The sequence below is a fragment of the Prionailurus bengalensis genome, chromosome E4, assembly GCF_016509475.1.
Source record: "Prionailurus bengalensis isolate Pbe53 chromosome E4, Fcat_Pben_1.1_paternal_pri, whole genome shotgun sequence".
Classification (NCBI taxonomy): domain Eukaryota; kingdom Metazoa; phylum Chordata; class Mammalia; order Carnivora; family Felidae; genus Prionailurus; species Prionailurus bengalensis.
Window position 1 is genome coordinate 20476952 of NC_057360.1, and position 15339 is coordinate 20492290.

Here is a 15339-nt window from a genome sequence, read left to right on the forward strand (position 1 = left end):
GCAGAGAGGAAGAGACAGAGAGGATCCCAAGCAGGCTCCGTGCTGTCAGTACAGTGCCCAACGTAGAGCTCGAACCCACAAACCATGAGATCATAAACCTGAACTGCAACCAAGGGTTGGATGCCCAACCGACTGAGCCATCCAAATGTCCCTACACTTCTTACTTCTAGAATAAGAAACTGAGGCTAAGAGAGAGTAACTGACCTGACAAGGTCACCTCGCAGTAACTGGCGTTTGGATCTGAGTAAGAGTGGCTGGTGTTCTGCCACGCACGTGTGATTCTCTTCTGTTTGCCTGCCTTCCTGAGCTCCCGTCAGCAGAAATCACTAGTTTAGTTTTGAAATGTAGTCCTCGACCTCTTGGTTTGTGGCCTGGGTGATCAGCAGTGTGAGCAGAGTAATGGAAAAAAGGCAGACTAAAAACAAATGAAATTGGTGTACAGAGGTGAGTTGTGAGCATTTCACGTCTAAATAAGAGGATGTCCCCTCTGTACCCAGCCCTCCGTTCCCACACTGGGGAATTGGGGGTAAGATGCGCCAGCAGGAAGTGGGAGGAGGCAGGTATTCCTGGTAGTGGCGCTGTTAGCGTTGGTCCAGGCGCTGTGCAGGAAGGCCCGCGGTGCTCGGTCAAGGTAGAAGTGGAGGGAGGGGCCGCCCGGCTGGTGACTGGGGGAGGTGGCAGGCGATAACCGCGCCAACTCACCTAGTCACTGTGCTTCATCCCCTGTCTCTGCCGCCACTGCAGCCTTCCCCTCACCTTCCTGAAGGCCGCTGTCATTCCTCCTTCAGACGCCCATATTGGCATGGTGTTCCCAGCTTGAAAACATTCAGGAACGTCCCATTGTTCACCGGGCAAAGCGCAGCCTCCGCAGCCTAATGGTCAACCCCTGGCCGTCCGGCCCTCCTCTCTGCACCCTGCTCTTTATTCCTGCCAAACTAGTCCCCGCCCCCCAACTGCCCATGTCCACTCGCAGCCCCCGGGGACTCTCCTCCCCCACCTGCAAGGTGCCTGGGCCCCACCTGCCCTGGGGGATCCCGCTCTCAGTCACTGCACGCACCCAACCTGTGCTGGTGACACCTGGCGCTGTCGCAGGCTGCGGAAGGTGGGTGTACGTTCAAGTGCCTGTAGAAATTGACTCTGGTCTCGAGATACCTAGCAAATTGCTGTTCTGACCCTGGGGGCCTCAGAGGCTATTTAGTCCTGGTGTAAGCGCAAATTAATGTCCTTGGTCAGACTCCGATGTCCTTCCCCAGAAGGATAGGAGTGATTTATTGGCAGTTACTCTATGAATTTTGCTGCTCTGTCAGTGACTTAAGATGGATCACTCTCTGCTGAGAGGAGGCTCTGCGCCCCTGCTGCTAAGGCGACACACGCACCTTTCTTTAACAGCCACTTGTGGTTTCCGCACTTTCGGAGCCTGGTTGGCCATGTCCTTCTGTCAGAGATAGGACACGTGTGCGGTGGATGCAATTTATGGGAAGACAGTGATGCTTTTATTTGCACATTTTGCCTTACGTTAGAAACGTGATTTTTTTTTTTTTTTTTCAGTGTAGCTCTACCCATTCTGGAAGTAAATTGGCTTTCCCCGGGCGAAGGCTGCAGTTCTGGTGGGAAAGCAACAAGGTGGCAGGAGCCTAGGAGTGGGTAGAAGTGAGTGAGTGGTCCTAGGAAGTGCTGGCAGGGACCTCGGAGAACGCCCAGTCCAACTGCTCATTTGACGGGTGAGACGCGGAGTTCTGGCTTGCTGTGTTTCGCACAGCCGACACGTGAGCCAGGGATTCAGACCTCCTGACTCTGCGGGCAGCTCTGTGATTCTTACTCCTTTCCCTTTTCTTTCCCTCCCTTCCTCTCCAGGCCACCCCCGATGTTTCTGGATTCCTCTAGGGTTTTACATTTCACTTAGAGCAGCCTTTCCATGTATTGGAAAGCTCTCTAACGTTTCACTGGGAGGAGTGGACTGCACGTACCTCCCTGCGTGTGGAGGCCCCGCTGGGGCCCCAGCAAAGAAAGTATTCCAGGACTGTGCCCCGGCTGTACGGACGGCCTGCGGCTGTCGCGGGGAGAGAAGTGCTTGAGGAGTGTCAGCTTTTACTGCAGTTCTGTTTAAAAATGGAGACTCATTTGGGAGGTAGCCGTATAATCCTAAGTAGCCTGAATAATGCTTTGACACTAGAAACGTAAGAACTACACGTGAGTATTTTGACCAGGCCAAGAAGAAACTGGCCTCCGACCACGGGGTGACGCACGGCTGTCTTCTGACGTGTATGTTCCGTACTTTGCCTGGAGAATGTGTTTTGTGGATATGGTTTCCCTTTAGATTCCAAGGTCATTTTTGTTGAAGTTCACTGCTTTTTATCGCAGTGTTTCCCACTTCCCCGATGCAAGTGTCCTCGGTGGAACAGCTCCACTCTGCTTCAGTCTCCATTCATTTCTATCTTACTATTGCCTGTAAAGCCTAATAAATAGGCCTTTTGATTCAGGAAATGCATGCAAACAGTAGAGGTTATAGGTGAATTTAGTGTCCCTTTCTTCCTAGTTAACAGTTAAATGGTATCTTTTTTTATGATTAGTCGAAAGAAATATTCTAGCTTTTATTATCCTTTGTTTATGTCATGCATGTGATGTAAAATAATCAGAATGGAATTCGAGATGAATGATATCTTGGAAATTGCCTTCTGGTCCGGCCCCTCATACATTGTAGATGAAGAATCTAAGACCCAGAGAAGAGACTGGTTTTGTTGAAGGTTACCCAGAAGGTAGTGACAGAACTGTATATGTAGCTCTCGTGCCAGGCCAGTATTCCCTCCACACGTCATCACAAACCTAAAAAGAAAAAGAGGATGGTTGTTCCAACAACGCTTTTCATAGGCACCTTTGCCTACTCCTCAACAAAAGCTGAGGCACATCCAGACCGTTTTTTTCGCCCCCAAATTTAAACTTCTCTTACAAGCCTTCCCATAGTCCTTCCGGTAAAGAGACATTTTAGTTGTACGTTTCCCTTCGTTTCTTTAGTTCAGTCTAGTAAACATTTCAGTAAACGTTTATTAAGCACCAACTATAGGCTTAACATTGTGCTAGAGATACAGAGATGGTCCTTGCCTTCCAGAAAATGACCTTGTAGTGTTACTTAAACTACACTGAAAGTATTTCAGAGGGGTAGAAATAACCTCTTCCGTGTTTTATTCATAGAATGATTGCTGAGGCAGGGAGAGAAGTCCAGTTTCCTTCTCTACTTTATCTTTACCCTACCTACCGGAGATTTGTCCTAATCCACAGCTCTCCTCAGCTTGGACTGAGAACGTGTCTGCAGAGCAGAATCAGGCCTGCTGAAGTTTCTGTTGTGCTGTCTCCTCTGGTGCTGATGTAATTCACGTCTCCATGTGTGCCTCCCACTCACTCTGCAGGTATAACCGAGACTATGTGGTAGAAGGGGAGCCGTATGCTGGCTATGATAGACACAATGCAGAGGTAGCAGCCTTTCATTTGGACAGGTACGTGCCATCATGGAGGGCTACGTTTGTTGTGTTTCCTTTTAAAAATACCTTGGAGAGGGCTCGTGGCCTCCTTCTAAAGGGAGCAACGCTAATGGCTTTGACTTGGTACCTACTTTAGATAGCTGACCGACAGAGTCTGTTAAATTTGTACGAGTCCCTCATAATCTGGGTGGTTCTAGGAATACCAGGGTAAATATCTTCACTCTATGCTTGTTAAGATCATCTCATTCTGGTATGCCTCCTGTCGTCATGAGCGCAGGTGTTCTTGGTAAATAAGAGGGCAGGATGAAAACCAGAGTTGGAACTCAAGTCCCTAAATTGAATTGATTGTTAATTAGACCTGACAGTACTGGTTTTTTGTCTTATTTTTGTTTAAAGTAGGTAATACTGACTTATCCCCATATGCTAGAAGCACACAGCATGACATACATAATGAATTTTATGGTCCTTCATACAAAAAACGTATGGCTTCAATAACCAGAATAATTCTAAAAGAAAAATAGATGTAAATTCTAAATGTATAAGCTAACTAGGAAAATTAATTTTTTTTCAGCAGGTAGCTAGTTTAGGAGTATTGTAACTGAACTGCCTGTATCTCACTTGTTCTTCTGATCAGCTCTTTCCTCAGGGCTTTTTTTTTTTTTTTTTAATATTTATTTACTTTTGAGAGAGAGAGAGAGGGACAGAGCACAAGCAGGGGAGGAGCAGAGAGAGAGGGAGACACAGAATCCAAAGCAGGCTCCAGACTCTGAGCTGTCAGCACAGAGCCCGGCACGGGGCTCAAACCCACTAACCGCGAGATCATGACTTGAGCCAAAACTGAGAGCCGGATGCTTGACTGACTGAGCTACCCAGGCGCCCCTCTTCAGGGCATATTGACAGACTTTAAAAGAAATATTCACAGTATTTTTTAAACGAACGTGTAAAGGAAACCAGAAGAAAACAAAGATGGACTTTTGTCTTTTTCTGGATTACGAAGGATTTTCTAGGCACAAAAGCAATAATTGAAAAATTGCAAAGGAAAAGCTATTCGGTAGACTCAGCTAAATAAAGTTAACTCATATGTCAGGAAACATCAAACAAAATGTAAAATCAAACTAGGAGATAATACTTGAACCTAATGTAATCCAAGCATTAATAGCCTTAATATTATAAATGTTTATACAAATCCAAATATGTGCTAAAACCCTAATAGAAAATGGTCTAAGGACACAGTTGACTGAATGGAAATGATCGGTTGCTAATAAATATGGCAGGGAGTCATCCTCACCAGTAACAGCAAATCCAGTTGAAGGGCACTGAGTGGCTTAGTCGGTTAAGCGTCCGACTCAGTCTCAGCTCAGGTCATGGTCTCGTGGCTTCATGGGTTCGAGCCCTGCATTGAGCCCTGCACTGGCCATGCAAAGCCTGCTTGGGATTCTCTCTCTTTCCCTCTTTCTCTGCCCCTCCCCAACTTGTACTGTCTCTTTCTCTCTCAAAATAAATAAATAAACTTAAAAAAAAATCCAGTTGAAACCATGGGATACTACTTTCTTCTGCTGAAAATGGCCAGTATTTTTTTTAAGAGGGTAGTACTTTATTGGCAGGAATGGATTGAGATTCATATGCAGCTTGTGGCATTGTTAAATCGGTTCAGTTTTTCTTTTTAGGAACTCTGTCATGTGTCAGAAACCTTAATGTTCCTATTCTTTGGATGAGCAACATAACTACCTTTTCACGCAATTATCTAAGATATTTCTAGGAAGGTACTTCTAGGAAGTACCATGGAGAAGTAAGGAAATTCAAAGATATATACCCACGATCTTAGCTGGAGCATTTTCAGTAGTGAAAAACTGGTAGCGATCCAAACATCCAGTGATACGGAAAAGGTTAAATAAATGTTTGTTCACAACGCCATGAATTTTCACTGCCTCTTTTAAGACCTAGCAGTAGAGAGTTAGGTAAATCCTGCTTCTCACTAAATGACATTCTGGAATCAGTCTTTCCAAGACCTCATTTGTTTCCATTTTCTTCATTCCCAAACCCCTTCCTGTTTCCCTGCTGATGGACACCAGCCGTGCGTGAAGATCATTTTCCCATATCTATACCAGTACTTCATAGCATCCAACACACTAATTTGTGTTAATCCAGTCAAATAAAGTGGTACATCATTGTTACTTATTTTTGTTTTTCCCCAGTTATTAGCAAAATTGAACGTCTCCTTACCTTTTCACAGCACAACCGCCTGTATGTTAACTTCAAGTGAAGTTGTCTTTGTGCAGAAATCACTGCCTTTGGTGTTAATTAAATACACTAATGTTCCAATTCGTGACTTGTGCTTTGGGGGCCTTGTATTTAAAAGTCCTTCCCTACCTCAAAGCTTGCAAGTTATTCTCTAGCCAGTACCCCCACCCGTTCTGTTAACTGCCGCTGTGACGTGGCCCCTCCGCGCTAAACTGGCTGCTGTTCTTTGGCCTGGCACTGGTCAGTAGGGAGGAAAAGTACTTTCCAACTCTTCTTTCCCATCCATGGCTCCCGACACGTCTCTGCTCTGGGTTGCTATTTCTCCATTACGTTTAGGATTTGACCACCTTCTCTGGCCTTGGGAGGTCCTCTCGATGTTTGTTATTTTGACACCTCAGTTGATTAACTTGCTTTTGCGGCTTTTCTAAGATTAAGACAGAGTCAGTCAGCAACCCCGAACAGTGGATTCTTTATTTACGCAGCTATTTAAGAAAATTTTTTTCAGTATTTATTTTTGAGAGAGACAGAGACAGAGTGCGAGTGGGGGAGGGGCAAAGAGGGAGGGAGACGCAGAATCCGAAACAGGCTCCAGGCTCCGAGCTGTCAGCACAGAGCCTGATGCGGGGCTTGAACCCACAAACTGTGAGATCGTGACCTGAGCTGAAGTTGGACACTTAACCGACTGAGCCACCCCAGGCTCCCCTACACAGCTGTTTTTAAAAGTTTTATAATGACATGAGAAAAGGCTCATGATATAATGATGAATGCAAAGCAGGGTACAAAATTGGGTATAGTATAATCTCCATTGTGTATATACACAAGAGTGTGTATGTTTTTATATCTATGTGTAAAGGGAAAAATGCTCATATGCCAAAAGTCCAACAGTTATTTCTGGGCTGTGGAATTATGGGTGATCTTTATTTTCTTCATCATAACGATTCTGTGTATTCCAAGTCCTGCCCCTCCAACTTTCTTCAGTGAGTGTGTATTTTTTTGCCAGTAAATTTCATTTTTTAAAAAATGATTTTGCTCAACCATAAGGTTATACTTTAGACCATTAGAGAGAGGTTATCTTCGCGTGTATCTGTATTTAAGTAGTCCTATGGGTTAATCCTTCAGATTAATCTGATAGTTTCCTGCCAGTATGCTGTTTTACCCAAAGCTTTGAACCTATGTATGGATTTAAGCCCATTTTTTATTTTTTATTTTTATTTTTATTTTTTTTCAGTATATGAAATTTATTGTCAAATTGGTTTCCATACAACACCCAGTGCTCATCCCAACAGGTGCCCTCCTCAATACCCATCACCCACCCTCCCCTCCCTCCCACCCCCCATCAACCCTCAGTTTGTTCTCAGTTTTTAAGAGTCTCCTATGCTTTGGCTCTCTCCCACTCTAACCTCTTTTTTTTTTTTTTCCTTCCGCTCCCCCATGGGTTTCTGTTAAGTTTCTCAGGATCCACATAAGAGTGAAAACATATGGTATCTGTCTTTCTCTGTATTTAAGCCCATTTTTTAACGCTTTGTTAAAATTTATTTAAAATTTTTTATTATGAAAAATTTCTAACAAATTAGAACGGTATAATGAACCCGTGTATCTATTTCCCCGATTTAGCAACTGTCCACATTTGGCCAGATTTGCCTTATCCCTTTTGCTGAAGTACATATTAAAATAAATGACCTACATCTTGATATTAAGCTCATAAATATACGTACCTTTAAAATAGACTGACCCGCAGGGGCACTGGACTGGCCCAGTCAGTAGAGCGTGCGACCCTTGATCTTGGGGTCATGAGTTCGATCCCATGTTGGGGGTAGAGATTACTTACAAATAAAATCCTCAAAATATATACATTTACCTATGAAACAACAATATCTTTTTAAGACTACTTTGTCAAATACACCCCCACAGATTTTTCTCTTCTGTTCTTCAACCTCCCAAACCAGGATCCTGGGTTTCCGCCGAGCGCCCTTAGTGGTTGGCAGATTTGTTAATCTGCGGACAGAGATCAAGCCTGTTGCCACGGAGCAGCTGTTGAGCACCTTCCTAACCGTAGGTAAGAAGATTATAGAGGACATTTAAATAGAGGAGTAGTTAATAAGTTATTAACTATCATGGCGCAAGCTGGTTTGTGACTTTCAGGAACTGAAGAACTCAAGGGAGCACAAAACCAAATCAGGTAACTTGTTCTCAGGTCACTGGGGTAAATGGATCTGACGGCAGGTGGCCAGAAAGCGAAAGTTTTCCCTGATGTGTGCTTTGTTGTGTCTGTGAAGTAGGAAGTGACATAGTTTACTGATAGTGTAAGCAGGTGATAACTTCTTTTCCTTCTGCTTGATCTCAAAGTAAATCTCAAACTTAAATTTTAGCCTGAATGTGTATTATTGACTTGGAGGTGTTTTTCCTATACATGTCCTTTCTTGGAAACTATCTCCTTAGAATTGAGGAAACCCTAAGGCAAGCCTGTAAGAGGGTCAGAAATGCCCTTGTAGGGTTGCGTGTGGGCCTGAAAGATCACCGCTGCCTTCTGCTCTGAAAGGGTCAGCCTATGACTCACTGTGCATGGAACTGGCTGTGGTCCCTCTGGTCTCCGTTCTCCGTCTTCTCACTCCAGGGTGAGGACTCTGAGCTAAATTCTCACTCTAATTCTCCTTGTGGGCACAGTGAGAACGGGAAGGATTCAGAGGTGCTGGGGGCTCTTGTTTCAGCCTCATCGTGGTGACATTTTCAATGACACAGTGCTCTGCATTATGATATGACTATCAAAACAGCATTGCGAGATGAATTTCAGCTTGCTTGGCTAGAATGAATGGATTTATATTTCCAATGAGGTGAAATTGAGTACTTAAAGGGCTTATGACAGATTCATCATTCAGAATTTAAACATAGAAGGCCAAGCTACACTGTTCTTACAAATAAGCAAAAACACACAGTGTCATGATTTGTTTCATATATTTTCTAATCATCTTTGCCTGTCCAATTTTATGCTCAGGCAAACACAAGTTCCTGCTGGATGAGAGGAGGTCAAGAATAGGCCAGAGCCTCTGCTCTCTGGAGACTCACAGAAGGTTAACTCTCAGACACGGTGCGAGGGGTGGGAGAGGGAGAGGCCAGAAAACGGTTTGTAGAGGAGGTTATTGTCACTGAGACTGAGTATTGAAGCATCGGTAGGAGCCACCCAGGCAGCGTCTTCGCTGGACATCAGGCGAAGTAACAGAAAGGAAGAATGGAGCGAGGGCATAGAGACAGGCCAGTGCGTGGGGTTGGCACACTTGGGGAATGAGCTTCTGGACGCACCCTCAGCACAGAGCAGCGTCTCAGTGGGCGCTGCCGGAAGATCTCATGGACCACGTGGCTTAAACAGTGGAGATTTATTTCTCCCAGTCGTGGAGGCTGGAAGTCCGAGATGAGGGTGCCGGCACAGTTGGGTTCTGGTGAGGACACTCTTCCTGGTTTATAGTCAGCCACCGTCTTGCTGTGTCCTCACACGGCAGAGAGAATGAGAGAGGAATCATCTCTGCTGTCTCTTCTTACGAGGGCGTGAACCCCATCATGAGGGCTCCTCCTGGAAGTCCCACCTTCAAATGCCAGCACACTGGGGATTAGGGGTTCAACATATGAACTTGGGGGTACAGAAACATTCAATCCGTAGCGGCAGGTAGACGGATTTGGCTGGAGGTAGATTTTAAATAATGAGCTGACCTTAGCACAATTTTTAAAAATATGTTATGAGATAACTTCATATAATAACAACTAAGTTCTATGTGACCCTTGCAGCTCAACAAAGCACTTACACAGTTACCTTATTTTGATCGTGTTGACAAAAGAATGCAGTAAGTAAGGGAGATGTACCTATATTTCACACCTGAGAAAGAGGCTCGAAGGAATTAGAGGACTTCCCCAAAGTCACATAGCTACTACTTGTTAGCCAGGACTCAGACCCGGATTTTCAGACTCTCAAATATTTCATCCACTTATATTCTTTTACAGTCTTCCAGGGGTGCCTGGGTGGCTCAGTCGGTTAAGCTTCTGACTTTGGCTCAGGTCATGATCTCGCAGCTTGTGACACAAGCTGTGAGCCCCGCATCGGGCTGTGTGCTGACAGCTCAGAGCCTGGAGCCTGCTTTGGATTCTGGGTCCCCCACTCTCTCTCTGCCCCTCCCCGCTGTCTCTCTTTCTCTCAAAAATAAACATTTAAAAAATGACATTCTTTCAACAAAATTCTGTTTCACTTCTCTGTGGTAGGCTCTGAACCAGGTGCTGAATATACAAAAATGAATAACACCTTCCTGTCTTCCAGGAGTTTCGTCTAACAAGGAAACCAGACACGTACAGAGGGCCTGTGAGCGTGTGGAAGGGAAGGGCAGATGTGAGGGTCAAGGTGACAGTTCGATAGCAAAGGTGGTATTTCATTCAAGTCTTATAGGGAGAATAGCAATCCTCCAGGAAGGCAGAGTGGGAAGGCACATCCTGGGTGTCCGGACTCTAACCTTTTCTGTACTATAGACTCTTGGCGTGCTAGAGAGGAGCTTTTCTCAGAATAATGTTTTTAAATACATAAATTAGGATACATAGAATTCTAAATGAAACCAGTAATATTGAAATACAGTTTTGTTATCAAAAATTAGAAAAAGCAAGTTTGTGATATACTAGTATGTGCTTTGTTATTACTTAACACACGAAATAACAAGATCATAATCATAATCTCAGACTGTGTATGAATGATACTTTGGGCTGTCTGCAACAGTGCTAATATGATACAAAAAGTCTAATTTCTTCCGTGAAAAAGTCACAGGTGATGCTAATACCACCCTGGTTTGCTCCCTGCCATCATAACTGACGGAAATGCTAAGTTTCAGATAGAAGCTAATGAAAATAAAAATGTAATTTTGTTCCCATCCGGTGCACGGGCTCCCTGAGTTAACCGTGTTCCAAGTGGCGGGCGGTGCATGGACAAGGTGACGAGAAGTGAGAGAAGCCTGTGGCAAGCTCAGGAGACTGTGTCATTTAGCTAAAGTGAAGGGGGGTGTGGTGCCGGTGAGGGGGGAAGGCAGGTGATCCGAACGATGTCACTGAAGGGCCTTGCGCACCAGGCTTAGAAGTGGCGACGTTTTGCCTAGGCAGTGGGAGGCCGTTAAAAAAGCTGGAGCACGGGAAGATCAGAATGGAATTTTGGAAACCCAACTGCGGCGGCTTCGTGGAGGATGGGGATGAGGTTGGGAAGGGGATGAGATGAGCGATGAGAGCACATAGAGGCTGTGTGCGAACCGCGTGTGTGGTACGAGCCAGAACCGGAGTAAGGACGGCAGAGGGGAAGAGCTAAGAGACACTCGAGAATTAAAATGGAACGGATTTGTGAACATTTGGGCTGAGTGGGACAGTTGAGAGAGAAGGAAAAATTCAGAATGACTCCCAAGTTCCTGGATTGGATGACTCAGGGTATAACAAAGCTGTTAGCTGTCGTAGGAATGTATGCAAAGGAGCAGACCTGGGGAGGTGAAGAGGAGGAAGACAGTGAATCAAATTTTGGACATTTCGTTTCCTTGTGTGAAATAATAAGAAATAGGTATATTTGGCTCTGCCCCCAGTGCCTGCACAGAACTCCTAAAACCCTGGTGAATTCCTAAGCAATAACAGCACAGGGGTGTCTCTTGTTCTCTTGAGGTGACTCCACGTGGGCTTCCGGATGCCTCCTGGACGGGAGCTCGTCACCAAAGAGACAAGCCACAATTGGAAACTTGGAATTTTCACCACCACCCCACCGTCCACCTCCCCTTCTCCAGGGAGGAGAGGGGTGTCGAAAATAGAGTTAATAATTGACCGTTCCTCTCTGAGAAAGCCCTCCATGAAAATGCCAGCAGTATGGGATTTGGGAGTTTCCAGATTAGTGAACCAGAATGCTTCCATATGCCACTGGCCGGGCCCCATGAGGACGGAAGCTCCTTTGTTGGAAACCTTGCCCTGTTTATCTCCATCAGGTTTTTGCTTTGTATCCTTTGTAATAAACCAGTAGTCTAGTGAGTTAACTGCTTTCCTATGAGCCTCTCCAGGAATTTTTTTTTTTATTGAGCTATAATTGGCATACAACATTTATGTTAGTTTCAGGTATACATCGCAATGGCTTCACATTTTATCACCACAATGTCTGGTTAACATCCATCGCCGTACGTAGTTACAGAATTTTTTCTTGTGGTGAGGACTTTTAAGATCTATTCGCTTAGCAAGTTTCATTGTAGTATTATTAACTATAGTCGCCATGCTGTGCTTTACACCCCCAGGAACAACCTATTTCATAACTGGAAGTTTGTACCTTTCGACCCACTTTATTCCATTTTGCCCACTGTATACCCCACCGCCTCTGGCAACTACCAGTCTGTTCTCTGTATCTGAGAACTTAGTTTTGGATTGTTTTTTGGTTTTGTTTTTAGATTCTACACGTAAGTGAGATCAGATGGTATTTGTCTTTCTCTGTCTGGCTTCTTTCATTTAGCATAATGCCCTCAAAGTCCATCCATGTTGTTGCAAATGGCAAGATTTCATTCTTATTTTTTTATGGCCAAATAATATTTCATTTTGTGTGTGTGTGTGTGTGTATGTATATGTGTGTGTGTATACACATATACATATATGTATATGTACATATATACATACATATATACATATACACATATATACATATGTATGTGTGTACATATGTATACATATATATGTATATATACATATACATATATACATACACACACACACACACACACACACACATACATACACATACAGCAGTAGTCATTCATCGGTGGACACTTAGGTTGTTTCCGTATCTTGGCTATTGTAAATAATGCCACAGGGAACGTTGAGGCACCAACCCCTCAAGTTGGTGGGGTTTTTTTTTCCAGTAAACACTCAGAATTGTTAGATCATACGTTAGTTCCATTTTTTAATTTTTTGAGAAACCTCCATAGTGTTTACCGTGGTGGCTACATCAGTTCACATTCCCACCCAGTACACAAGGGTTCCCTTTGCTCCGTATCCTCACCAACACTTTGTCTTTTGATTATACCTATTCTAACAGGTGTGAGATGATATCTCATTGTGGTTTTGATTTGCATTTCTCTCGTGATTAATGATGTGAAACACCTTTTTTCTTTTTAAAAAATTCTTTTGAGAGAGGGAGAGAACATGAATGGTGGCGGGGGTGGGTGGTGCAGAGGGAGGAGAGAGGATTGTAAGCAGGCTTTACACCCAGCATGGAGCCCAACACCAGGCTCAGTCTCACAACCATGAGATCATGACTTGAGCTGAAGTCAAGAGTCAGATGCTCAACTGACTGAGCCACCCAGGCTCCCCTTTCCAGATTTTCATTTGGATTTTAGTTAGTTAACATACAGTGCGATATTGGTTTCAGGAGTACAATTTAGTGATTCGTCACTTAGATACAACACCCCGTGCTCATCACAGGTGCCCTCCTTAGTACGCATCACTCATCTAGCCCATTCCCCACCCACCTCCCTCCATCAACCCTCAGTTTGTTCTCTATCTTTAAGAATCTCTTATGGTTTGTTTCCTCTCTCTTTTTTTCGTCCTCCCATATGTTCGTGTGTTTTGTTTCTTAAATTCCACATATGAGTGAAGTCACATGGTATTTGTCTTTCTCTGGCTGACTTCACTCTAGCTCCATCCGCATCGTTGCAAATGGCAAGATTTCATTCTTTTTGATGGCTGACTAATATTCTGTTGTGTATGTATACCACATCTTCTTTATCCATTCATCAGTTGATGGGCACTCGGGCTCTTTCCATAGTTGGGCTATTGTTGATAGCACTGCTGTAAACAATGGGGTGGTGCATGTGCCCCTTCAAATCTGTATTTTTGAATCCTTTGGGTAAATACCTGGTAGTGCAGTTGCAGGATTGTTGGGTAGTTCTACTTTAACTTTTTGAGGAACCTCCATACTGTTTTCCAGCGGGGCTGCACCAGTGTGCATTCCCACCAGCAGTGCAAAAGTGTTCCCCTTTCTCCACATCCTCACCAACATGTTGTTTCCTGAGTTGTTCTTTTTAGCCACTCTGACAGGTGTGAGGTGGTGTCTCATTGTGGTTTTGATTTGTATTTTCCTTGATGATAAGTGATGTGGAGCATCTTTTCATGTGTCTGTTAGCCATCTGGATGTCTCCGTTGGAAAAATGTCTATTCATGTCTTTTGCCCATTTCTTCACTGGATTGTTTTTTGGGTGTTGAGTTTGTTAAGTTCTTTATCAATTTGGGGTATTAACCCTTTATCAGAGGTGTCATTAGCAAATGTCTTCTCCCATTCTCTTGGTTGCATTTTAGTTTTGTTGATTGGTGAAATACCTTTCGTGTACTGTTGGCCACTTGTATGTCTTCTTTGGAAAGCTGTTGATTCAGATCTTCTCACTTTTTAAAATCGGGTTGGTTTTTTGCTATTGAATTGTAAGAGTTCTTTATTTATTTTGGATATCAGCCCCTTTTCATTTTGTTGATGGTTTCTTTTGCTGTGCAGAAGCTTTTAGTTTGATGTAGTCCCATTTGTTCATTTTCGCTTTTGTTGCTTTTGCTTTTGGTGTCAGATCCAAAAAAAATCATCACCCAGACCGATGTCGGGGAGCTTACTGCCTATATGTTCTTCTCCTCCTGTTCTTCTAGGCATTTTATGGTTTCAGGTCTTAGGTTCAAGTCTTTAATCCATTTTGAGTTAATTTTGTGTATGGTAAAAGGAAGTGGTCCAGTTTCATTCTTCTGCATGTGGCTGTCTAGTTCTCCCAACAGCATTTACGGAAGAGACTGTCCTTTCCGCAGTGTATATTCTTCTGCCCTAGCAAATTAGTCAGACCCCAGGAAGGGCTTATAGAAACCTCTTGAGTTTTAAGCCCGTCCGTGAGAAGCCCAGGTGACCACCTAGACTTACAACTGGCATCTGAATTGGAGCACAGTCTTGTGGGACTAAGACTTTTTTCCCCTTAAGTTTTTAATCTTTCTAATTTTATTTTATTTATTTTACTTTTTTGAGATTATATTTTTAAGTAATCTCTATACCCAGTATGGGGCTTGAACTTACAACCCCAAGATCAAGATGTCACATGCTGTACAAACTGAGCCAGCCAGGCTCCCTTAATCTTTCTTATTTATTTTTTTATTTCTAATTTTATTTTTTAAATTTACATCCCAATTAGTTAGCATATAGTGTAACAATGATTTCAGGAGTAGATTCCTTAATCCCTTTACCCATTTAGCCCATTCCCTCTCCCACAACCCCTCCAGTAACCCTCTGTTCTCCATATTTAAGAGTCTCTTATGTTTTGTCCCCCCCCCCGTTTCTATATTATTTTTGTTTCCCTTCCCTTGTGTTCATCTGTCTGTGTCTTAAAGTCCTCATATGAGTGAAGTCATATGATATTTGTCTTTCTCTGACTAATTTGACTTAGCATAATACTCTCTAGTTCCATCCGCGTAGTTGCAAATGGCAAGATTTCATTCTTTTTTTTTTTAAGATTTCATTCTTGATTGCCGAGTAATACTCCATTTTGTGTGTGTGTGTGTGTGTGTGTGTGTGTGTGTGTGTGTGTGTGTATACATACATACACACCACATCTTCTTTATCCATTCA

General features: G+C 43.7%; 1 protein-coding gene across 7 annotated transcripts in view; it reads left to right on the forward strand.

Moving 5' to 3' along the window:
• FAM20B (FAM20B glycosaminoglycan xylosylkinase) overlaps positions 1–15339 on the forward strand; it is a 42319-nt gene that overhangs the window by 16199 nt on the left and 10781 nt on the right. For all 7 annotated transcript variants that reach the window (XM_043567605.1, XM_043567602.1, XM_043567601.1 and 4 more), the window contains 2 exons: positions 3405–3491; positions 7664–7773. In XM_043567605.1, coding sequence (XP_043423540.1) covers positions 3405–3491; positions 7664–7773 — 197 coding nt within the window. The remainder of the gene's footprint in view (positions 1–3404; positions 3492–7663; positions 7774–15339) is intronic.